Source organism: Gnatocerus cornutus, chromosome 9 (assembly GCF_029298725.1).
Source record: "Gnatocerus cornutus isolate USDA-ARS CGAHR chromosome 9, icGnaCorn1.1, whole genome shotgun sequence".
Classification (NCBI taxonomy): domain Eukaryota; kingdom Metazoa; phylum Arthropoda; class Insecta; order Coleoptera; family Tenebrionidae; genus Gnatocerus; species Gnatocerus cornutus.
In genome coordinates this window covers 6,477,369-6,502,440 of record NC_142241.1, presented here as the reverse complement: position 1 = coordinate 6,502,440, position 25,072 = coordinate 6,477,369, and the positions used below count along the sequence as shown (strand labels likewise).

Below are 25,072 nucleotides of genomic sequence, written 5' to 3'. Positions count from 1 at the left end.
ATCACAACAAACTGCTTATCTGCAGCAATTATTTTGGTTGACAGGTCGTGAAGTCGGTACAAGATGCGGTGTCATTTTTTATTTCACATTTTTGGTCACGACGTTTTTTTTTTCTGTTTATGTGCATATTCGATATATATTTTCATTAACTCTGTGAATTTTTATGAAAATTCTTTATTTTTACTTTTATTCTTAAAAAAATCTACAGAAAACAGCACCATATTATGAAATTATATGCGTCAAAAATTTTATTATGAAATTAATAGTGTTGGCGCATCCACCATTTTTGCACAATATTTTCAAAAATTCGTATTTTACGTATTTGTGGTAATATTTCGAAACCTCAGCCTTCCTGTGTTCAGGCAGATAAAAATTAAAGGAAATGGAAGACCGCATCGTTTTTAAAAAAAAATGTGATTTTAATATTTTATGTAAAATTTAGAATGTTGGAAATCGCTTCATTCTCTTGATTTATTTCTGACACTCCAAAGTTCATTTTGGCCTGTCAATTAAGATGAGCCCGACGTCCATTTTAATTAGATCTCATCTGATTTTAGTTTACTTTGAACGTTTTTGGAAGCATCAAACTTTCAACTGCTGCATAACATTATTTATTCTCATGAATCTAATTTCAGACAATAATACGTTGGTGAAAAAACGTAAAGATTTCATTCGGTTCGAATTTTTGAACACTAACTTTGCGACGTCAAATCCACACAATTGTTATATTCGCTCCCATGAAATTCGATAGCATGACTTTACCGGTTATTTTCGTGCATGATTTAATAATTTCCAAACCGTGATATTTTACCAAACAAGTTATCGACGTTTTATCCGCGAAAACACTTGAGAAAAACCGTTATTTTCTATACAAATCGCCTGTCATACTTTTATGGCTGTGCAAATATCCAACTGTTCTAACAAGTTACCTGTCATTAACTCGATCCAGTTGACTATTTTTCTTCCTTTTCCGTTTGCCGTTGACAGCTACATCTCTGATTGAAATGTAAACAGCAAACAAACAACTTGCCACAATTTCCCGGATTTGTTCAGTAAAATTCCGGTGTCGTTTCGATTGACTTACGTCAACAGCGATGGATTAGACAATTAAGGGGATTGCAGCCGATGCAATCGCTTTTTTCGAGCTTTTGTTGCTTTGAATCCGCTCTCAGACATCGATGGTTGATTATTTTCAAAAAAAATTCCCAGCTCGATGGAAATTTTGAATTTTTGTTTTTTTGACTGCCACTCGGAAACTATTTGACCTAGCATTCTGAGATTTGGCCAATTGATAGATGTCGAGGTGTTCTTTCGATTGATGTATAAATCAAACGTATGAAATTGCATTATCGCACCGAAAAAATTCATTAATATTCAATATTCAATATTCATCATTGTGAAGGCCACTCAAATTACTGGTGCTCATTTAAGGCAGAATTTTACGCAGAATTCAAAACTGTGCGAATTTTTAACATAGGTACCTAAACAAATAACTAAAGTAGAAGCGTTTGAAGTTTTGGGTTGTCGCCAGAGGGCAAAAATTTGAAACTCCGGAATATTCGGTGCTCCATACCTCCGGAACTACGACAGGTAGAAAGATGCGGTTTGCGCCATCATTTTTCTAGCTGTTTTTTGCTAAGCACCTTCCACGTCCCGGATTTGAAAATTCACTTGTTTCAATTTAAAGCAGGTTTTCTTCGGTGGACATTTTCCCCGGAATTTTCGATAGAGTAGTCACTCAAATAAGGGGTCTTGTTGGCCCAAGAGGTTTTGTGCTACGAGGACCGAAATTTCTGCAGTTTTCGATTTTTCCGTTATCTTCCGAACAGACACGTTCTAAAAGCTTTCAGCGTCCCGTGAAAGAAATTAATGAAATTAAATTTTAATTGCACGTTTACATTAACCAGTTTGGGCTGCGAAATGGCGCGCAAATTGAACAATTTGCCTACCACCTCCTGAGCAAAACATTCATTTCGAAACTAGAAACTCGTAAAGGTGGACATGAGCAAATTTAATTAATGATCTAATGGACTCGCACCGTATATGGTGTCGGAGTTTGCGCCATTAAATAGCCAAGACAATTTAATTAAAGGAAATCCATAGTCATGGGCACTTCTTTTACAATCTCGTAATTAACACATGTCATATCATCGCGAAACGAGCTGATCTTCCGGGTTAATCTCTTAGCGAGTTATTATTAAGTAGCGATGTTGCATAATTAAATTGTACTTTGCGACAAGTTGTTTGACTTATCGATTTCTGATGATAGAGGGCGGATTAAGAGGATTCTCCAAATAAATCAATCTCGGAACGAAACCAATTAAAGAGTGCGAAAAAATATTTTGGTAATTTTCCCGACACTTCAAATAAATGAACTTTCATGGCGGATTTATAGATGTTATTTGCTGAAATGTAAAAAGCACCGAAGATATGACTTTAATAAATTTACTGAAACATAAATTAAGTGAGAAAGTTGCGCTTCCAGTTTCGTGTCTTATGTAAATCCAGTTATAAAAATAAATGTGCTGATATTAGAGCTAAGTGAAGATATTTCAAGGGGCAGGACGCGTTTTGTTTTAATTTCAGCGGGGGTCTTGAATAATGTGACATTTATTCTGTCGTAAATTAGAACTAATCGATTCGAGAAAACGGAGATTCCGTCATATTTTTAGTCTAAAAATTTCAACAGAGCTTACGTAAGAGCAATTTGGCAAGAAATCGCAAATGTCTCTGGTTGAAAGAATTTAACTCCCACTAGTCAATCACTGAAAGTAATTTCCATCTTGTTTCAAAGTCCGTGCAAGCTTTGTTAAAATTCCGAAGCTCTTGTGATTAGCGGAACAACACACTGGAGAATAAGTCCAACTTCCAACTTTCGGGAGTTTTCCCACCCGAATGACGTCAGGGTACGCCCAACAGTTTTCCGCGAAAATGCGAAGGGATAAGTTTTCCGAGATAAAATAAATAAGGTTTGGTTGTGGTTACAGTTTGACAGATCGCTGAATCTGATGATTTCAGTAAGATAAAGTTAAACTAGATTGAGTTTCCATCATTTTAAATCGCTGTCCTCGAGGTTGAAAAAGACACATTTCGGTGCATCGAAACGATGACGTTCTGTTTACCAGAATTTATCAGACCTTGCGTAATTTCTCAGTGACAACGATTTATTATTGTAAAGTACGTTTGGTGTCATTCTTTGTCTTTGCCTGTTTAAATTCGACCTAGTTGCGATTGCTAGCAAGGTCTTGTGTGATAAACCAATTTTTGTCGCCTCGGCAGAGAAATGGGGTATCATATCCGTTGTAATATATTTTTAGACGAAGGTGTTTAATTCGGTTCAATGAGTTGGGAGGTGATCGGACATCCTTTAGATTGTTTGACTGATGAACTAGAAAATTTCATTGGAACACTTGTGTCGCTTTTACAGGCCTTTGTGATCTATACTGTGATTATATCAATAAATCCTGGCAGATCCAGGAGAACATGAAGCTTGTTGCGCCACATGACGACCTAGAACCCATTGAGATAGGTCGCTGTAATAATGCATCATGGAATGTCGTGTGTGCCACTCAAACCACCGCCTTATCGGTGGATGATTTATTGTGCTATTTCTATGGCGTTAATTAAACCGTGATTTATCGGACACGAAGTACTTCTGCAGGTACGGAGGATCTCAATGGAAACGAGGTGAAGTTGTAATGTTTAAAACAATTTGAGTTATTAATCTGTTAGCTTGGTGCGCTTGAGATTTTTAATTCAACGCACTTTACCATGCAATTTTCGAGTTAATTAAACATGGTGGCACGGAATGAGTATGAAATGCACACCTACATGCATAATAAACTCATAAAAATCAATGATCAAAATGCAACAAATAAGTACATGAAATTAAATTAACAATTTAGATTTGAAAATTTAGGTCGTGTTTCCCTAATTTTTTTGGAATTTCGGCAGTTTTAGCGCTATTGAATTGAAATTTGAGGAACTTATTTGTTCAGATTTGCCGATGAAAATTACGAAATTACAGACTTACAGAGCAAACAAAGCGAATTTTAGAAATTTTGGTTCCGGAATGGACCAAATTTTTTAATATTTTTCAGATTTTTTAAATTTCATGTAATTTTAGTCTTACTGCATTGGAATTTGAAGAGCGTGAAATTTTCGACTTGCTCATAAACTGGGCCAAATTTGAAAATTGTACGCAAGAAAAGATAAATTAAAAAAAAATTGTTTTCAGAATGAACCAAAAGTTAGAACTCGTTTTTTGAAATTCTGTGATTACGACAGTTTTAATGCTATTGAGATTACCATTTCCGACATGCTTATACACTGTGCCAAGTCACAAAATTATAGAGCAAAAAAAGAGAAAATTTAGAATTTTTAATTTTTAGGATGAACAAAAATGTCTAATGCTTGCCTCCAAATGTTGTAATTTTGGCAGTTTTATAGGCTTATTGGAATGAAATTTGAGGAACTTACTACTTTCGAATTAAAATTAAATTCAGATTATAAAATTACAGAGGAAACGAAACGAATTTTTAAAATTTTAATTTCCAAAATGGACAAAAATTTCCAATATATTTTATTTTTCGAATTTTAAATCTTTCTGCTTTTAGAATTTTACTAATTCTAACTTGCTTATGAAAATTATTAAGTTACAAAATCATACAACAAGCAAAACGAATTTTAGAAATTTCAATTCTTAAGATGGACAAACATTTCCATTTTTTTTCACAAAATCTCTATTTCTGGCAATTTAAGTCTCACTGCATTCGAATTTCTGGAGCTTAATATTTCCAATATGCTTATAGTTAGCAAATTATAGGACAGAAAATATAAATTTTAGCAATTTTTGTTTTCAGGACGAACCGAAAGTTCTCATTAGTTTTTACGAAAACCTTTCGATAATTTTATTATTTTTATTAAAGAACACAAAATATGTAGAAATTTTAGAAATTTTCATTTCGAGCAGAAAAAAAAAACAATATTTTCAGGCAGTTTTAATTTTATTGCAAACATAAATTTGGGGAGGTTACTAATTTTGGATTGCCTAATTATACAATTCCGCTTTTGGATCACCTTTTTGAAATCTTTAAGCCAGGAAGACAGAATTGGTACTATCGGTATTTGCACATTGAACAATATCTTTTAGAGACCGTCAAGATTACAATCTGTAATACTTTTCCGAGTAAAGTACAAATATGTACACACCTTCACTAAAGTAAGTGTTTATTCAATGAATGATTTCATTAAAATGAACTAGTTTTAAGAAACCGCGATTTTATCAACCCAATTTTTCTCATTAATTGGGTCTTGAGAATGAGTAATATTTCTAATCGTCAACATGACAACGCCTTTCATCGCCTTTCCATTAAAGCTTCGACTTATAGAAGCCCACTTTTCTCATTCCCATTCACTACATCCCAAAGCCCATTGATTTGCTTGAGCAATTTAAAAGATCTGGTGTCACTCTTATCTCCATTCGTCGTATTTATTCCTTTGAAACTTTAGCGACAAGAGCTCTATCAAACGGATGCAGCTATTCATTTGAATAAAAGCACAGCCCTCGTTTAAACACCTCCAAAGCTATGGAAGTCTAGTTTAAAATAGCTTTAATACGATTAAACTCCGGAATAACGGAATCGGTTTCGGAAGGGCGCGAATGATGTAAGACACACCCTTGAGCACGCACTAGACTAAAATTTACGAGGTCACCATGTGAGGGTTGGTAATACAAACACCTTGAACGGGGTGAAAAACACCGGAGCATATTTTTGAAAGAAAAGGGAGCACTTAAATAAATCCGGATTAGAGTAGATCTCTATCGAGGATTGTTTAGGGTTGTATCGTTCAACAAGTTGCATTTCCTGTGTCAACGCACTCTCAAAAATGATAAATAATGCGGTCGGAATTTACGTTTCATTGAATTATTCATGATTTTCACACCTGGAATCGTTTGAAAAGGAGCCGGCATAACGAGGGGGTGGCATGGGGGCGGCTTTGTGCATACAAATTCTAAAGAAAATATTTACGATAATTCTAGATAACACAAATGGAGTTTAAGGTCACTTTACGTGGCATTCGCACAACTGAAATGGCTGCAAAGAAATCATGTCTGAAGCGTTGCAAAGTTAAAAATAGGGCCATAAAGCCATCGAGACAAGTTTAATGTGCGCTTTATTTGTATTTCGTTCTTTGTAATTAAAAATACAGGAATATTTTTGCTCGAGGGGATGGAAATATTTTTGGCGTTTTATGGACCCGTCTGTCTGTAGAACTTCGATAATAATTCCAATGAGGAACTTGAGGATAATTCGATTAATAAAGATCTTTGTATTCACAGGAAATTTAATTGTGTAGTTTCCAACTTTTAGCAGTAACCCAAATTTAAAGTTCCAGCTTTTGAACAAAGATGCTAATTACCAAGAATATGTCAATTCTGAGGAACTCTTTTGCAAGTTCCCACCAGCAAATCAGAGTTGTAACAAATAAACTTGTTTCTTATTGGACCAAGACATGTATAAAACGTCATAAACAAATTTATCTCTATATCTATCTGCCCACTTTCTCTAGCTTTGTTTCGTGCTTATCTTGCGCGATAATTTTTCTCAGTTGCATTTACGCTTTCGAAATCGTACATTCATCTCTATTACGTTATCTGTCTTTAAGTCCCCGAACCTGCCTAGAAAAATTCAGTGGAATTTAATTCTCGACCTCCGGGGTGAACGATCTCAGCCGGAGCTTTTATCGTGCAGATTAAAAAATCGCTCACCTGCGAAAGCTCTAACTTTTTCAGTAAGTGTATATTTCATTCATAGATTCCCGAGTTTATGTTGGAAGCCGCAGCGGAAGTAAAATACAGTGACATTTAAATACAGGGCGTTGCTTAATATGTTAGTAGTAATAAAATGTAGCATGTTTATCTATGTTTACGATCTACAACAAATCGCAATTAGTCGGAATCGTAAAAAACCGGACACTTGTAAAAGAAGACGTTTATTCCATCGATTTATGGAGGCTACTTTGAATGACTATAAAGGAAACACTTTCCAGATGAAAAAAGTAAAAATATTGCTCTGTCGGAACAAGAGAGCTTTTGAATTGAATGGTGCTCCTATTGAAGTGGCAACGAATTGAGATTTTAATGAAACTTGGGGGGATTTCTAAATTGACCGGAAAGTTGTACAGGGTGAGTCAGCAGGTTTTAGCGCGACCAGGTGTCCTTTAGGATTTTTTTTACAACTGTTAACATGTTCTTTATTGTTTAAACGAGATGATTTATGATTTGAAGTCGTAACTATTAAGCCGTCGTCACTTATAAACTCAGAGCCCATAAAATCGCCTTTGTTTTAGCAAATTTTAATTAATTACCACGGAAATATAAAAAGAAACTGTCGTCAACATAAATTCTCAGAGTATCAGAGTTTATTCTCTCAACGACCAAGAATGCTCCTATTGTAGGCGCCTGATGACATTGCTCTTAACATAAAAATTCATCAAGGAAATGAAACGTGACCAGATTCTTTCATTTTGTATTTTCACCAGAGCAAGAGATACCGAGGATTTTAGTGTCTGGTAGACTAGGGGATACAACTCCACTCGCATCCCGTAGGACTATCGATCCTCAGGATAATAAAAGCCTCTGAGGTTCTTAAATGCAGCTCTCAGCTCGAGTAATCCAGAAATCGCGTTTTAATGCCGTTACGAGCGTTTTGGTATCATGCATGTGTAATTTCACTCTTTCAATCGTTGGAGTTTTGGCGATTTTAGCATTTCTCGCGTTGCATGTCGGTCAAGATTGCGATCGATCGTGAATTTTTTTCAAAAATCTTTCTTGTTACAGGCATGGCTCGTCGACGCAAACAGCGCATTAAGTTATCTTGAGCGGACCGAACTCCTCAGCCACCGCCATGGACCACAGCGTCAAAGCGATGACATCTCCGCGTATCCTCACCAGGATACTCAACCCTCATCGTTTCGAAAACGACGAACTGGAGCAACTCTACCAACGCTACATCTGCAAACTCCAACACTCAAGCGTGGCAGCCGTGGTGGCCATCTTCGTCGTGTTAACCGCACTTCTGGCAAACTTAGGCTTGATTTACGCGCAAGGACCAACAGCTCAGAATGTCTACCACGCCGCTCATTGCATTCTCTTCGCTTTGTTATTGGGGTTTTTAAACACGCGATTTATGCAAGACGCGTACTTATTATGGGTCTGTTACGTGGTGTTGTTCTTCTTAGCCATCTTCTGCGCTTTGGCGTTGCCGTTGTACCCGGCAAGTTCGACGGCGAAGGTGGCGGCTGAAGGGACGTGGCAAGTGGTTTTTGTGGTTTTCTTAGCGTACGCGATGATGCCTTTGAAGTCGTGGATTGCGGCGATATTCGGGCTGTTGTTGTGTTGTGCTCATATCACCATCGCGACGCTCTTTGCGAGGGATTTCCAGGAGTTGATGTGGCAGCAGGTAAGACTTTACCGGTTGAGGGCGAATGGAAGTTTAATAATGCAAAATGTTGTCGTGTATCATGAATGGGGAGGTGGTGCAATTATTTGTCTTGTGCACGCGACAAAGGAGGAGGAAACTAAGGGGAAGGAATTTGCTTTGTGGAAATGGACAGTTATCAGGGTTTTGATTAATGTGCGGTTAGGGAAACACGAGGGATGTTGCAAAATCATTAAAGCGACAAACTTGGAAATTTTGACCATAAATTTAGGGATTTTTTCACACTAATTTGGAGTTTTTTTAACATCTTCAATTCCCACCACAGATTTACATCAACAGGAACTTACGTTATAGTGGGATTAACATTTTAATTATCGTCGCGTCACTCAACTTTACAATTTAAAATTAGTTCCGTTCTAATTAAGTGGTAGATAAAACTCTCTGCGAAGTTTATCAAAAATAAAGCAGAAATTTCAGAGTTTCATCGCCTAAACTTTTAAAACTATACAACTAACCACACAGAACTATTTTCGAAAATTAACTTTATCCAACTCAATTTGTTTTATTGTCCACATTGTGAGAGGTTCTGAAGTTTTATCGTTCATAATTTAAATTTTATCGATCTACCAGTGAGTTTAGACGGAGAAGTCGTCTTATTAATATTTCAGATAATATTGGATTGGTTTCACGAGTCATTTCAAATCATTTAGCTCGTGTTTACCTACAAAGCAGACAATTAATTATTGCGATTATCCTGTGGATTCGCTGAAATTAATAAGTTAGAATGCACCACGAATTGAAGATTCAACGACCGCCAAACATTATTAATATTAATAAGCATCATGACAATTTATGATGGTAATTACACATAAAACTGAAAATTTTATCATAAGAATAAGGTCGTCTGAGTGATTTCAACCGTAAAAAAATCCTGTAGTTCGATAATCTATAATTTATTATAATAAATTACAGTCGTTTCGAAATAATCAGTGCTTCGAGCAGTTAACAGCTGTCATTAGTTATAATCCGAGCAATTGAAATGATAAACGATAACGTCGTGTTAAAGCTCTTGACTGAATCCATCATTGATGCAGCTTTTCAAGTTTTCACAAGCGGACTTGTAATGTGTTCAATTAAATCACTTCGCTGACTTGGGATTAATACAATTAGATATGCATCAGCAGTAGCATCTTGCAACGGCTTCAGATAATTTGCAACACACTCTATTGATCTTATTGTCAAGAAATGCAAGGATTTTTCTCTTTTGAATGGAGCATTGAGACGTCAATGTCTTTCCATTTACATTTATTTTTCTTGTAATCAATTCTACTTACGTTAAGCTTGAATTTAAATCACTCGGCTTTGTCTGAGACTTTCACATTTGAGCGAGAAATAACGAGCGCTCACATATTCTCAAATTACTTTACCAAGCAGCATCTCTTTTTATAAATTCTTTACCAACGGAAAATCGATGCTACTTAATTATTACGAAAGCGACGGCGTTGTAAAGTTTAAACTTTTTATAATCTGCTTCGGTGCAATTAAAATAAAAAGAACGTTGTCATGGGAGATGGTACGTGATTTTCAGGAGAATGCTCGAAACGTTTTGTAAATCCCCCAGTGACACATGTTTCAGAATTTTAACGGTGCGACCTAATTCCGTATTAAAATGAAGAATCTAAGTGAGGAAATAAACCCGAAACTAAAACACCGGGAAATGAAAAGTGGTGAAAAACGAGAAGGGAAATGAAAGCTATAACTTTGGAGAATTAGAAATATTTCTGAAGTTGATTGGTCTAATGGCAAAAAACTAAATACGCCGAGTTGCTTGTCGACAAATTTATTACGCCTCCTGAAGAACTCATTGCAAGAGAATTCAATCAAGCATACGTCATTTAATTGCATACACTCGTTCGTTTTTCCCAAGAAAGTACAGTGTTCGTGTTTTTTGGTTTAATTGATGTTCAGCCGCTCAAATTGTGTCTGATGAGAATATAAAATAGACCAAGCGTGGAAAAAATACTCAATAAATCGTCGTTTATTATTTTATGGAGGAATTACTTTTCGACGTGAAGAATTTTACAACTCGGTAGTAAAGTTTGGATGTTATTATCGGTATACATGTAAATATTTAATGAGGATCGATTTGCTTGATGAAGTTCCGGAGATATCTGTCTAGCTTTTTCTGCGTTTGCGGTATTTAAATCCTCCTTGATTAGCAGTCGCTTTAAATCCCACATTTCTGCCTCTAATGAGCAAAGGGTAATAAACTGGGGTCTCTCCCTTTCTAAATTAGATTTGTCAGTTGATTCCACCTAACCGCGACTTTTAATTTCTTGCTAAAAACTAGAGAATCCCCCACAGAGCTGCAATCTGTGGGAGACTGCAAGTTGAATCAGCTGGGGGCAACATCTCCGGAGTACATCCATCATTATTTCATATACAATTATGACGTTTGGCCGAATGCCAGATTTCCTTTGTAATTAACTTTAACATTAAAAAAGCACCGACATCCGAAACATGTCGGGAAAATTTGGCGGTTGTCTGTCATGGTTTTGAGTTTTTCATTTCTTTGAACACTTCCATTCGCCCCCGTTTTGGTAAACGCTATTATGGGAGTAAATAAACTGATTTTGGGTTTTTTGCAGTTGAGTGCCAACGTGGTCGTTTTCTTGTGTGTCAATGTCGTTGGCGTTTTCACGCATAACTTGATGGAGCATGCACAACGGAAAGCGTTTTTGGATACGAGGAATTGTATAGCTGCCAGGTTGGAAATGGAGGACGAAAACGAGAAATTGGTAAGGAAATTTTTATTATTTTTTTCATACAATGTTTTTAAACAGCACTTCTGAAAAATCAATCAAAAAAGTTTGTGCTTCAAGCTTCGTCGACAACGGATTTAATTAAAAGTAGTTAGAGCTTTGATGACCATGGCGTGGGCTTTATTAACATGTTATCGCGACATGTATGTTTAGAATTTGTTACTGTTGATTCAATATTATTAATTAAAATAAATACAAACTTTCGAAAGCTTTGGGAGCATTTATTGTGGTATTTGATAGAATTAGAATTTTAAAGATATTTTTACTACTCGTAAAATCGCTTCTTAAATTTTAGGCTCTGGAGTCGTAAATTTTAAGGTAGATTAAATTTTACAACTATACTTTGGTTGATCTCAAGGTTTTCTCTATTTTATTTTCCTAGATTTTTATTTTCTCATGTTCTAAGTGTTTAAAGTCCATAAAATTTTCACATTTTTGGATTGTTTGGATCTCTAGAATTCTTTACGATTTTTGGGGTTTTTAAAAATTCTATTGAATCTTTACACTTTCGGCTACATATTTCTCTAATACGGATTAAAAATGAGAAAACCTTTCGATAAATTTTAAAAGTATACAGATAAATTTAAAAATTCGAAACCAATTATCCCGACAAATTAAAATTTACATTTTACAAATCCGAAAATGAAATTGCTTCTTTGCCTCGACCGCGTTTATGAAAATCAATCAGAATATTGAATCTCCCCAGATTTATTGCTCCTAAACTGAAAAAACGAATTGCACAACGGCCTGTAACGTTAATCTTTTAGTCTAGGTGTTCCATGCAAAATTTATTGGACTGTTCATTTTATTCATGGCATTGTGCCGCTGCAAATTCATATATTTCACATGAGTTAAACTTGTTGAATTGTTTAATTCCGAATTTAATTTCAAAATTGGAGAGATTTAGAATTCGAACGTTTCGCTTTGAATATTTTCCTTTATCGCCAACAAAGTTATAAAATCTCTTTCACGATTACACTTTTCACACTTGATCTCTTTTCTCGATATTTTTGAACTAAAAAATAAATCGCGTCTCGCAACCTAAACGAGTTCCTTTATACGACCCGATTGGATCGTTTTACACCTAGCATATAAAGAACTCGTTAGTTGGTGGATGGAGCTTGATTACACAAACTTGAGCCGAGTCATGAAATTTGTATTAAAAGAAAATAGAAACTCTAATTGTTAAAGACTTGTCTAGGTTGTTGATCCCTCGTTTTCGAACTCTGTGAATAATTAATAACGTAATATTGATACAGTCAGAGCGCAGAATGAGACATGAAATTTTAATTAATCACCTGAGTCGTTTGTGCTAAGTGCACGAATTAAAATATTCTGAGGTGCGCAGTAATTAATTTGCATATTTTTGCAGGAGAGGCTGCTGTTATCAGTTCTCCCCCAGCACGTCGCAATGGAAATGAAAAACGACATCATTTCTCCAGTCGAAGGACAATTCCACAAAATCTACATCCAGAAGCATGAAAATGTTAGGTGAGTTGGTAATGAACGATGTAAATGTCAGTACAAGAGGTCAGAAGAACGCGCATTGCGTCTATTTTTACTTTTATTAGGAACTTCCCGTTTGAACTTTTATTAAACTTTTCGTATGTTTTTCTGGAGGGTTTCTCCCCTGATTGAATTGCTATTTTTTTACACTTCTGGCCAAACACGACAGCGACGTTTATTGCCTTGGTGGAGAACCCTCGTCTCGTGTGCCCAATTTTTTTAATTAATTGTGCTAAAACATGTAACAAAGTGAAACGAAATGTCTTTTTCAGGCGGAATTGTAATTGTTGAAATGCTAAGAGGATCATTTTTTAAATGGGCCACAAACTAGCGGTGCAGCCGCGGCGATTCATCAGTGAGAATTAATTTCTTTCATAAATATCTCACATAAATATCCGCGCCAATGGCTAAGCACTTTTAAGTTATTATTTATGAGCGCAGACAGTTGTAGTTATTTCTTCATTATTAACATCTGATATTTTAATAATAACGTGATGAATCGGGCTTTGTGGGCGGAAATTCGTTCTTTGCGTTATGAAAAACGAAGTCTTGTGGCAAGGATGCGATCAATTCCCCTATTAAAACGGGAAATGTTAATTTCCACTAGCTAGGCCAAAAAATATATTTTTTTCGTACGGAGATTGTAGGTACCTACAATTTTCTTGGAGTTTCGTGGGGCAATTTTGCACCGTTAAAAACCGCTTGCGTTCCATTAAACGTGTAACTACATGAAGGCAATGGGGCGGTTGTTTGTAAACTCTGAGGCAAAAGATTTTCGATGTTTTTTGTAAGATAATTCTTACTTTGTTGTACAAATATGCGCAGTATTCAGAAACCTTTCAGTTAATGACTGATGACCTCTTCTATTTTCATTGTAATCTCCAGGAAATAACCATAAACCACCGCGAAGTATCTGAGATATTCTGAACATAACAGCACCATAAATGTTCATACATTGCCAATGCAATTATTTCCTTTGATTGAGTTGTTAACAGTCAGCAACACAAAAATCACTTTCTCAAATCTCCCCTTGGAAACAAGACCTTAATAATCAAAATGAAAAAGAAAATCGCCCATAATAAATGACACTTCTGGAAACGAGAGATTGGCGAAAGGAATAAATAATTAATGAGATAAGAAAGGGCGTGTTAGGCTAATTTAAATATTTAAATAATGTTCTAAATTTGCAGTTTCGGGGGAAATCTGTTGGGGTGAATTTTACACATCACTGAATAAAATATCGCCGTTTTAGCAAATTTCAACCTTTTTTCACCGAGTCCTTGAAAAGCTGAAATGCAGACTATAATCTCGTTTCGTTCGTGTTTTGCAGCACTTTGCACAATATAAATAAATGCAACGAAATCGCGTTATTGAACAAAGATATTTTCGTCTTTTTCCGCCCTCGCATTCATTAAAATACCATTAAGTTGTAAACCTTTATCAAGGGAGATTGATGAAAACATAAAATTTTCCGACCACTTTACGAGAATCGAATACGTAAAATTGGTGGATGCGCCGGTTCCAAAGACTGATTTCATCACTTATTTTACTTAGTAAATTAAAAAACTAGAATTTGCACTCTTTGAGCATGAATCTAAATGGTAATTAGCTGCATAATTACCTCATTTTACGCCGCTATTATTTTAATTCAAATTTACATACTTTTCAAGGAGAATCAAAATAAAAATGTTCCGCCGGTCGAATTGACCTCTGACCTTTCAGGTTACCTTTATCGAGTTTTGCAAAACACGGGAGCAGCCCTGCTTAAATTTAAGCTTTATTTTCTAGTTCAGGAAATATTTGCAGATAAAAATCTCATCTTAATGATTAAAATATTTCACAAGCTGAAACTGAAGCTGCAAGCTAATTTCAGAGCAAATGTAATTTTCCCCGCTTTGTTTGTGCATGCAGCGGTGCAGGAAGTTACGCGTTATTAAGTGCAGATGATTGTTAAATGCTTGCGTTTTTCGAATTTATTTAATTCAATTTCGTTTAAATAAAGCTACTTTTGTTTACTGTTTCGTAAATTGGGTGGACGTTTAATTAAACCAGGTCCGGATCAAGTCTCTTTCGTGTCACAAGCAGTCTCTGAAAAATGTTTAGAAAATTGGACAGCTCTGAAAAGCATGAAATGAGAAAGCGTTAATAGAAATAGTTGGAAGTCCAGTAAATTGAATTTTGTTGTGATGTAATTTACTTCATTTGAATTGAGTGATCATCAAATTAAACCGAATCAGGTCAATCAATGAAACGCATGGATCATAACATGTTGCTGTGAATTCTCTTGCAAAATTACTTCTTGTGGCCAAACGAGTTATCAGTAATCACGAAATTATTTCGGTAATAAAATACCCGACGGGTTCATTGTGTGCTTTGTATCGCCTGTAATTTATTCCGTTATTGTTTATCTATGCGCTCACAAAACCGAGGAATTTTGAGCGCGGACGCTTCTTACACACCCGTGTTGACCTCACATTTTTAATGTCATCCCTTTATTGTCTTGAATTTAATAAGTCTCCAATATGAATGAAATACGGGCGAAATGTCAGCTGCAACGTAAAGTTCGCCGGTCCTTTCAATTTCAGGGCGATAGATTAAGGTTTGGAGATCGTAGTTGAATTGATGTCTTATCGTGCAACCTAGCAGATATTAAAGAGATTCATCAAAGTGGAATGTTGAGAGGTAATATGTGAAATTAAAATATGGTTTGCGGTTTATTGATTCAGCGGATTTTTGTTGTTTTCACACATTTTGGTACAGGAAATTCGTATTTTAAATTCCACTTTTTTGTTTAGATTAAAAGAACTAAAGATTACGAATTTATTTATCCGGCGCATCCACCATTTTTCAAAAATTAGAATTTTAATTAATTCTGTGATTAAGTGAGAGTTTACTATTTTTGATAGTGGATAGTTGGAATTGACAAGAAAATCGCCGTATTCTTGAATTTGAAAAAGAAATTCTCTCAAAATTCACGCAATTAAAGTTTTACCGCACCATAAATTCTTTAATTCGACTGCATCGCCATAAACTCCGACTCGTCCTTATCAAACCGCAGTTCCATCAATTATTTGAGTAAATACAAAATAAATAAGTCGATTCAACGAATCCCGTCAGATCCCCAGAAACTTTTCTCATAAACTTCAAACTTCCTCAAAATGTGAAAAAGCAGCACCATGTATTGTAACAAAGATCCGTCGTTGTAAACTTCTCACTTTTATTCTTTTTCCAGCATCCTCTTCGCCGATATCGTTGGATTTACCGTATTGGCATCGCAATGTACCGCTCAGGAATTGGTGCGTCTCCTCAACGAATTGTTCGGAAGATTCGATCAGCTAGCGAACGTAAGTACTGATAAATTACCGGAAGAGTGCTCGTTTCTTATGCTAATGGTAACCGTCACTTTTGTGGCCTTCGGGACTAAAAATTGTGTTTGCATATGTAATGTATGTACACAATGAGTAAACAGAAATCGAAATTGTTTCTATTTGAGGGGTCGGTTATCATAATCAGTACTATTTTTACCACCGCTTCCAAACCTACCGCAGTTAAAAATAAACATTTGTAAATAAACTTATCGTACCGAAGTCACAAGTCTGGGTGACAAATTGCTGGGGCCACAGTCATCAATAATCGATGCGCACATCTGCTCAACTTGAAGACTTTTTAATTTCGGTAGTTTTCCAATTTGTTTTACGGAGCGAAACTGAGTTTCCAAACAATTATCCTGTCTGAAGTAATTCACGTTTTTGTGTACGCAAAGCCTGATATGTTTTGTAAACGTGAGATGTCTGTTTCGTTTTATTTATTCAGCGGGCAGCGTCGCCAAAAATTCGATCACTCCTACGAATCGGTTTGTTAAATCTACACATTTATTTAGATGTGGGGTTTGATTTATTCCACGCATTGCTATTAAAATTAGAGTGGAGGCTTCGGTAATTAGGTTTCAGAGTCCAAACGCAGTGGAATTTAATTTTAATGGCTGGAGACATGTTGCTAAACTCTCCCAGTGCACCCAATGCGTTTCCGCGAATAATTTTGAATCGGGGCCAAGACGAGATGGGGTCAAGTTGATGTGAAAATGGGTCTAGTTTACACTTTTTTGACAAGAAGCTCAACAATTACGACACCTAATAATCTTATTCTGTTTTAATTAAGACTGAAGTTTGTTAAAAACTTCCGTCCAATTATCGCGAAACTTTCTTGAAATGTGCGCTAACAAGAGCTCGGAGTTTTCTATTGATCCTTTTGTTGAAAATATGACGCTTTTTTAATAGTTTCGTTCCAAACTAGCACAGAACAAAAGTTTAAGTTTTCTTTGTTTCGGATTTCCTGAGTTGGATTTAAAGTCTTGTCCCAATAAATAATGGCGTGGTTGGAATAATCTGACAGCAGAGGTGCGAGTGTAAGAAAACCCTCTCACCGGACTGAACCGAAGCAGTGCATTAAAATGGTCTAGACAAGAGAGTCGTAAATTTTAATTTATAATAAAAGGGACATTCTTCTCGTTTTTAAACCACACTTCAAGACTGTTTGAAATAGAGTAATGTTAGGAATTTGCGTGGATGCTCTACCAAAAATTAATGTACTTGTCAAACCCCGCATCGTCTGGCGCCAATTCTAGCGACCCACAACTCCATCACTCCAAAGGACATTGTATCAATATTTTATTTATGGAAATTCGCGAGGTGAACCTGTTTTATATTCCGATATATCTAAGGGGAAAAACGCGAGGAAATTTAGATAAAGCGTCTCTTCCGATCTTCTTAATGGTGCGCTCGCCTCATATATCGCATCGTTTTTTCTTTGACGATTGAGTTTTTTTTTGCAGGATAACCACTGTTTGCGCATCAAAATCCTCGGAGACTGCTATTATTGCGTGTCTGGTTTACCAGAACCTCGTTCAGATCACGCTCATTGTACCGTTGAAATGGGTTTGGACATGATCGACGCCATCGCCAGCGTCGTTGAGGCCACGGATGTTCAACTTAACATGCGAGTGGGAATCCATTCGGGACGAGTTCTTTGTGGAGTACTTGGGCTGAGGAAGTGGCAATATGACGTGTGGTCCAACGATGTTACTTTAGCTAACAACATGGAAGCTGGGGGCGAACCGGGGTAAGGAAAGATGGTATTACTAGATTTAGGGGAACTCCACTTTATTACGAGGAAAATAGGTATTATTATCGGAGGGTTTGATCAAGGATCGAGAGAATAGAGGGGCTACGTAATTTAATGTAACTTGGTTATGTGTTTTTTGCAGTAAATTTGTATTTTTAGACCTCCTTGGGAATGTTTAGGGTAATAAAACAGTTGGACAGTTATTGTAGTTTCCAGAAATTTTACAATTGTTACAATAACATTTTCGGATCTAAAAGCGGGTTTTTAAACAAATATTTTTCGACAGCCGGTATTAATAATTTAGACTATTTTTGTTAAGTCAAAATCCGTTCAGAAATAACCTGCAGTTATGACCACCGATTTTAATAAGAAAGAAATGCAATTTTTGGGCATGTCCGAATTTTAAGCACAGCACTTAAATCTGACTACCAGGATTTAGAGATAGCTTTAGTAATTTTAATACTAAAACAATAAATTTTGTAGGTTTTAATACTTTTAATTGATTGATTGATTATCAAGTGCGCTAAATGCCAAAATTTTAGAGCAAGAAATTGAATTTTTAAGAATTTTGATTTTTGAAAACGGACCAACAATTTCCACCACTTTCTACTTAATTCTGTAACTTTTAAACTTTTTTATCTTAGAACACTAAAATTTGGAGGTTTTACAACTTTTGGTCTGTTCATCAACTGTGCTATGTACTACAATTTTAGAACAAGAAATCGAATTTTTAAGAATTTTTATTTTGGCGACGAACTAAAAATTTCCACCACTTTCTGCTAAAGTCCGTAACTTTGGTATTTTTTATTTTAGAACAGTGAAATTTGGATGTTTTATAACTTTTGGTCTACTCATCAAGTATGCTAAATTCCAAAATTTTGGAGCAAGAAATCGATTTTTTACGAATTTTTATTTGACGACGAACCAAAAATTTCCACCACTTCTAAATTCCGTAACTTTGGTAATTTTTATCCTAAAATAGTAAAAGTTGGAGGGTTTACATATTAATTTTGGTTTGTTTGTTGAATGCACTAAATGCCAAAATTTTAGAACAAAAAATCGAATTTTTAAGAATTTTGATTTTGAAGACGAACAAAAATTTTCACTACTTTCTGCTAAATTCCATAACTTTAATAATTTTATTCCTAGAACAGAAAAGTTTGTAGGTTTTATTATTTTTGATTTGTTTATCAAGTGTGCTAAATGTCAAAATTTTAGAGCTAGAAATCGAATTTTTAAGAATTTTTATTTTGAAGACAAACCAAAAATTTCCACCACTTTCTTTTTAAACTCCGTAACTTTGCTACTTTTATCTTAAAACTGTAAAATTTTGAGGTTTGATTATTTCTGATTTGTTTATTAATTGTGTTAAATGCCAAAATTTTAGAGCAAGAAATCGAATTTTTAAGAATTTCTATTTTGAGAAAGAACCAAAAATTTCCACCTCTTCCTACCCAATTCCGTAACTGTAGTGATTTTTATCCTAATACTGTAATTACTTTTGATTTGTTCTTCAAGTGTGCTAAATTCCAAAATTTTAGAGTAAAATTAATTTTTTAAAATTTTGAACTAAAAATTTCCACTACAACGTAATAAAAGCCATGAAATGATATTTTTAGCATTTCGAATCTCGAGAAGATGCTCGGAGACTTACTGTAACCTCATAAACTACACAATATTCAATTAGAAATTGCAAATGCGAGCTGCAATTCGTTTATTTCACGCGAAGGAAAAACAACAAACCCAGCATTTGAATTCAAGTGCTACCTAAATTAAACTTTATTATTTTAGTCGTTCCGTAAAACTTTATTCCAGTTTTACTAAATAATAACCAGTTGAAACTGAAGCAATTACGATCTTTGTTACTTAATTATGTCAATAAAAAATAGCGAGTTTAAATTTCTCTTTCGCACAAAAATGTAGTAATAAATTCTGCAATATTTTTAGAACTACTGTATTTAGAGGTGTAATTTATAATGGCAAGTATTAATATTAATAGTTTTGACGTCACTAAATTGTACGGCGGATGTCTAAATTTAGATTGAACAACCGTAGAAATGAAGTGCGGAAAATTACAAATCACCTTTATTACATATTTTGATGCATTTTAAATTCTTGACTGCAATAAAATGAAGAACTGTCTTCATTAGATTTATTACATTCTGTTCGTGATCAACAACCCAAAATTTCCCCACAAACAACTCGATTTGGCAATGCCTGCACCACGCAGCCAGCAGCTTCATTTCACTAAAAAATGGTCTTGTCCTTGTGACCTTATTTGCGGCAATGACTGCAATTTATACGTGCAAAGGTGAAGCTCGATGATAAATTATTACCCACAGGTGAAGCCGGTGCACTTTCAATCAATTTGCTTAACCATTCGAATAATCTAAGACGTGAGCTGAAGTTACATCACCTAGACAAACTCCACTTAATTATGATTTCCCGATGTTTCGTGTTTATTAAAAAAACTTACTTCTTGTATAATTGTTGAAAACAGATATTTGGATTTTGGTAAACACGGAATTTGAATTTATGTACACTAAAAGCGACGATGTAATAAAGTTATTACAACATTACGTTTCCACAGTCTTTGTCAGAGATTCTGCCCACATGTATGTCCAACCCCCAATTAATTTAACAGATTTTAACCCCTGAGACAGATGGTCTGTTCTGGATGTATCAATTACCGTAGAAATTACTGGAGCGGCGGCGATTCTTTAGTGCATGGAACTGATTAGTAATTAACTGAGTTAATTACGCAACGAGACAATTAGTCGCACGATTAATTAGTACCAGCAGGAAGTTTTTACTTTACAGTTTCTCCAAATTTCAGGAAGACGTAACGAGCGCTTCGTGTCATATTTGATCGTTTTTCCAGTGTCTATTATCTAAATTAAGAAACTTTTTTTCATCTAACGGGAAACATGTCCAGTTTTAATTATCTTATCACCGCAGCCCTGAAAAAAATATTTAACACCAGGAACACGCGGTGAATATAAATTAAAACGATTATGCTAATCTCGCTGCTGTCTCTTTACACTATTATTTAAATAAGACGCTATAATTTCCACGTTGATTAAACTGCACTGTAATCCCCACTTAACGTTGATAATGGTACTGAAAGAAGCGATTCTAATATGGTTCAGTTAACCAGACTAGTTTATCAAAGTATTAAGTTAAAAAGACCCGTCTCATTACGAGGCATTACTTGGGAAAAAATATAAACATTCACTCGTTTATTTAATGACGATGAGGTTCTTATAATGCTTGTCTAATAGGATTTAGATGATGCTGCTGCAGGAATTAAAGTCAGCCATCTTTACTGCAGCTAGATTAGGAAAGAGAGTATTTGAATTGCCGTTATAGGATTAGAAGATAAGTTACAATGGGTTGGACTAATGCCGGAGCAATTAGAACGAAGAGTTTGGAAATGTATGATTTAGAAGTTAAAAATTCTTCAAAATTCCACCGTCCGCTGCTACAGAAAGTTATCTGTTAGCATCATAACAACTTATCACATACAAGAACGCTACAGGCCGTTACCGTAAATTTAACTTGCGTCTGCCGATAACTCTAATAAATAACCCCGATAACTCCATGCATTACTTCACTTAACATTACATTAAAACAGCCTCATTTCTTAGTCGATACGACTGAAAGCTTACCAGAAACACATTCTTCGCCAATAAATCGTCTAACCTTAGAAGTCCATTTTTTAAATATTTACAGTTCAATAGTCAAACTTAACATTCATCACCTTTCACCCGAGTGTCAAGATAAAAATATGCACATACTAAATGAAGTTACTGTAAAATTTCAACTAAAATTAAACCCGCGTTTACATTTCCGTTGAGTGCTCTTATATATTCCACGCATTTCTTTTTTTGCAGGAGAGTGCATATCACCCAAGCGACATTAGATTATTTGGGGGGCGAATACGAGGTAGAACCAGGAAACGGGGCGACACGCAATCAGTACTTGAGGGATCACTGTGTCACAACGTATTTCATCGTGCCTCCAGCTCGCCGAAGAAAGGTACTTATCATGTGTCAAATGGCAATTATGAATGATTCATTTTCAATTACACAGCTCTGGAATGGTACAATGTTTAATTTGTCGCTGACGCGAACGGTTCTGCACTGAAAGGTTACCAAAGAAAAAAGTTTCGCGTGGGTAACAAGTTCATTACTTATGTCTATATTTGTACATCGCGATTTCAACAGCAGATCTCGGATTAATGAAAACTGTTTGTGAGTCGAGTCAAAAACCGCATTTTTTGCGACAGCGTGGAGACCGGAAATTAGCCACATGCCTCCTGCTGTATTTGTGTGCTGATGCACTCCATCGGTATCCAGTGATGAGCATATTTAACATACAATTAGCTGATGGATTGGGGCGGGAAATAATTAAAATAATAACTCGAGCGAAATTAAAACCACGGTTTCCATTGGTGCCATTTCAGAGCTGCTTCGTCTTTGATTTATCAAAATCTCAAGTCAAAGCGAGTAGTTTTTTTCTCTCTTTCGTAATCTGTAAATGAAGATTGCATTCTTTTGTATTGCAAGGGAAGTATATTTCTGTTTCTCTTTCCCTTGAAATTCATATTTTAATACATTTTTTATTAGCGATATCTGTTGCAAATACCTGGTGCGTTTACCTTTGAACTCTCTCGTTTTCAAAGATGAAACCGAATAAAACTAAGAAAACAACGCGTTTTGTATTTGCCAGGTATCGTGAATAATCTCTTGTTTCCATTGCTCCACCATTATATTCACCTCACAATCCACTGTTTCAATGTGTCTATTGTTTTCTGCACGGTTGATGCACTCTTCCTCCTCCTACTTTTTGTTTAGAGCTTCCACATGACTTTATCTTCTGTTATTGTAGCACATTTTTCCAGTGTGTTTTTACGTTTACATTACATAACAAAAATACTTAATATTGTGTGTTGATTCCTCTCGAAAGCGTTTAATTGAAACTTCCATTCTCCACTAAAATTCCAGGAAATGCAAGCTTTTATAATAAAGTTTTGTACTATTTTTTAAATCTCTTCCAAAGAGGTTTTTATATGGATATGGATTCAATTATCTAGTGAAATTTTAATTATTCGCTTTCAGTGTCGGATGCCCAAGAAAAATCTAATTAATACTGTTTTTGTGTGTTTGACACTAAAATGTTGGGAAACCTAATTGAGTCCTGCATTTCCAGCGTTTTTTGTAGTTTTATCCTGGGGAAAATGCACTGTTTCGGGCTCTTAAATTGATTTCAAACCAGTTGGGAAAGGTTGCTCATTTAAAATAAGTTCGCACAAATCTTTCCAGTTGTTTCTTTTTGCTATTCTCTTGAGAATGTTGCAGTTGAAAATGTTGAAAACTTTGAGTGTAAATAAATAAGTAAACAAATAAATGAATAAAAGTTGAGTTTTCAGCGAGAGAGATTTGTTTTAAACAAATAATATTCATGTGAATTTTTTAGGATTTATTTGGATTTGCGGACTAACGAAAAATTCCCAACTTTTGAAACGGATTTTTTAATTTCTGTAAAGAATTTATTTCTCGGTTTATCCAGTTGAAATTTTCAGGATATTTTCACTTTTTCTTAATCGTACTAAATAACATCATTATGGCTGCAATGGAAGAAATTTTATTTTCAAGTTGAATGAAAAATTGGCAATTTTCGATATCAGTTTAGCAATTTTCGTACATAAGTAATTTATTTTTCGACTTTTAGATTTGAAATTTTTAACATTGACTTATTTTAGTAGCTTTATTTTAATTAAACGTACTAAATTGCGAAATTTTAGCTGCAGTCAGAGAGATTAAAAAAACTAACATTGCGGGCCAACGAAAAATTCTTAATTTTTAAACCTTTTTTTTCATTCCTGTTATTAATGCAGTTTTTGGTTTATCGGTTTGAAATTTTCAGGATTTACTTGCTTTATTCTCTTTATTAATTGTACCAAATTACAAAACTATAGCTGGAGTGAAAGAAATTTTAATTTTTTGACTTATCGATTTGAAATTTTTAGGATTTACTTATTTTAGTCTCTTTATTAAACGTAGTAAATTTTAAAATCTGACCTACATTGAGGGAGGTTAAAAAAATTTATATTGTAAGTAAACGACAAAAAAAAACAATTTTTGAAACCTTTTTATCAATTTCTGTAATTAATTAATTTTTTGGATTATTGCTTGAAACTTTCAGGACTTCCTTATTTCAATTTCGTTATTAACGTACAAAATTCCAAAATCGTAGCCGTTCATCGATCTGAAACGTGAAACCATGAAAATTTGAACATAAGTTAGAATCCAGCAGCTGAAGAATCGATTGAAACGACAGCTCATCTTGTACCCACTTGCAACAGTCCTCAAGAGCTCCTAATTTAACAGCCCTTAAACCAGTATCTCCTGGCATCCGACTAGTAGATTGTATCCCTTTGTGCCCTGTAGTTAGACCGGGCTTGTGTCTAACCCTTGTGACTAACCTGCCCTCCCCGGCCCTTCCGGTGGATCTCTTCCAGCCACTCTTGTTCAACACGCTGCAGGTCCGATCGGCTCTTGGTGCGGCTCAGAGGCGCAAACTCAGCTTCAAGAATGTGTCAAACGTGGTGGTCCAACTCCTCCACTCCATCAAATACTCGATGGAAGTGCCGTTTTCCAACATGGCCCTTCAACCGGATCTCAAGTCCACTAACGCCAGGAAGGTAAGTTGACTTTTACGTACAAATGTGGTGGCGACTTTCCACGGACATGGCAGAAATCACTTAATTAGCGTGTAATTCGAATGATTATACATTAATTAGTTGCGGTGTTTTTACACTGGTTATGAACATGATTAATGGTAATTAGTGGTTGATTGATCGGTGGATACAAAGTGCGTGGTGGATTGTTGGTATTGTAATGTAAGATATTGACGGAGCGATCAATAAAATGAACGAAAGTAAACAATTTGGGGTTGTCAGGTTTGTGATTTTGACGAGACATCTGGGACAACAATCACCAATATGGATTTTCCATGCTGTGTCCGTGGAGAAACTGACTTAACCTGGTTTAACGTAGAGATTAATGCAACGCACTTTAATTTATTATTAATTTTTAAGCACCTCTGCACAGTTGTTCACTTTCATATGCAAAATATTCCTCTAACCGTTACAGCAGCACTCGCACTGGAAACGTT

The 25,072-nt window shown here is 35.3% G+C and overlaps 1 protein-coding gene across 9 annotated transcripts in view; it reads left to right on the top strand.

Moving 5' to 3' along the window:
- The window catches only part of rut (adenylate cyclase rutabaga), a 47,978-nt gene that overhangs the window by 12,195 nt on the left and 10,711 nt on the right, over nt 1-25,072 (top strand). For 8 of the 9 annotated variants that reach the window (XM_088046605.1, XM_088046603.1, XM_088046601.1 and 5 more), the window contains exons 2-8: nt 7,844-8,465; nt 11,093-11,242; nt 12,639-12,757; nt 16,005-16,116; nt 17,604-17,890; nt 21,787-21,931; nt 24,417-24,599. In XM_088046605.1, the coding sequence (XP_087902731.1) occupies nt 7,911-8,465; nt 11,093-11,242; nt 12,639-12,757; nt 16,005-16,116; nt 17,604-17,890; nt 21,787-21,931; nt 24,417-24,599 (1,551 nt within the window). In that variant the 5' untranslated portion in view covers nt 7,844-7,910. The remainder of the gene's footprint in view (nt 1-7,843; nt 8,466-11,092; nt 11,243-12,638; nt 12,758-16,004; nt 16,117-17,603; nt 17,891-21,786; nt 21,932-24,416; nt 24,600-25,072) is intronic. The other variant, XM_088046600.1, reaches the window with a different exon arrangement.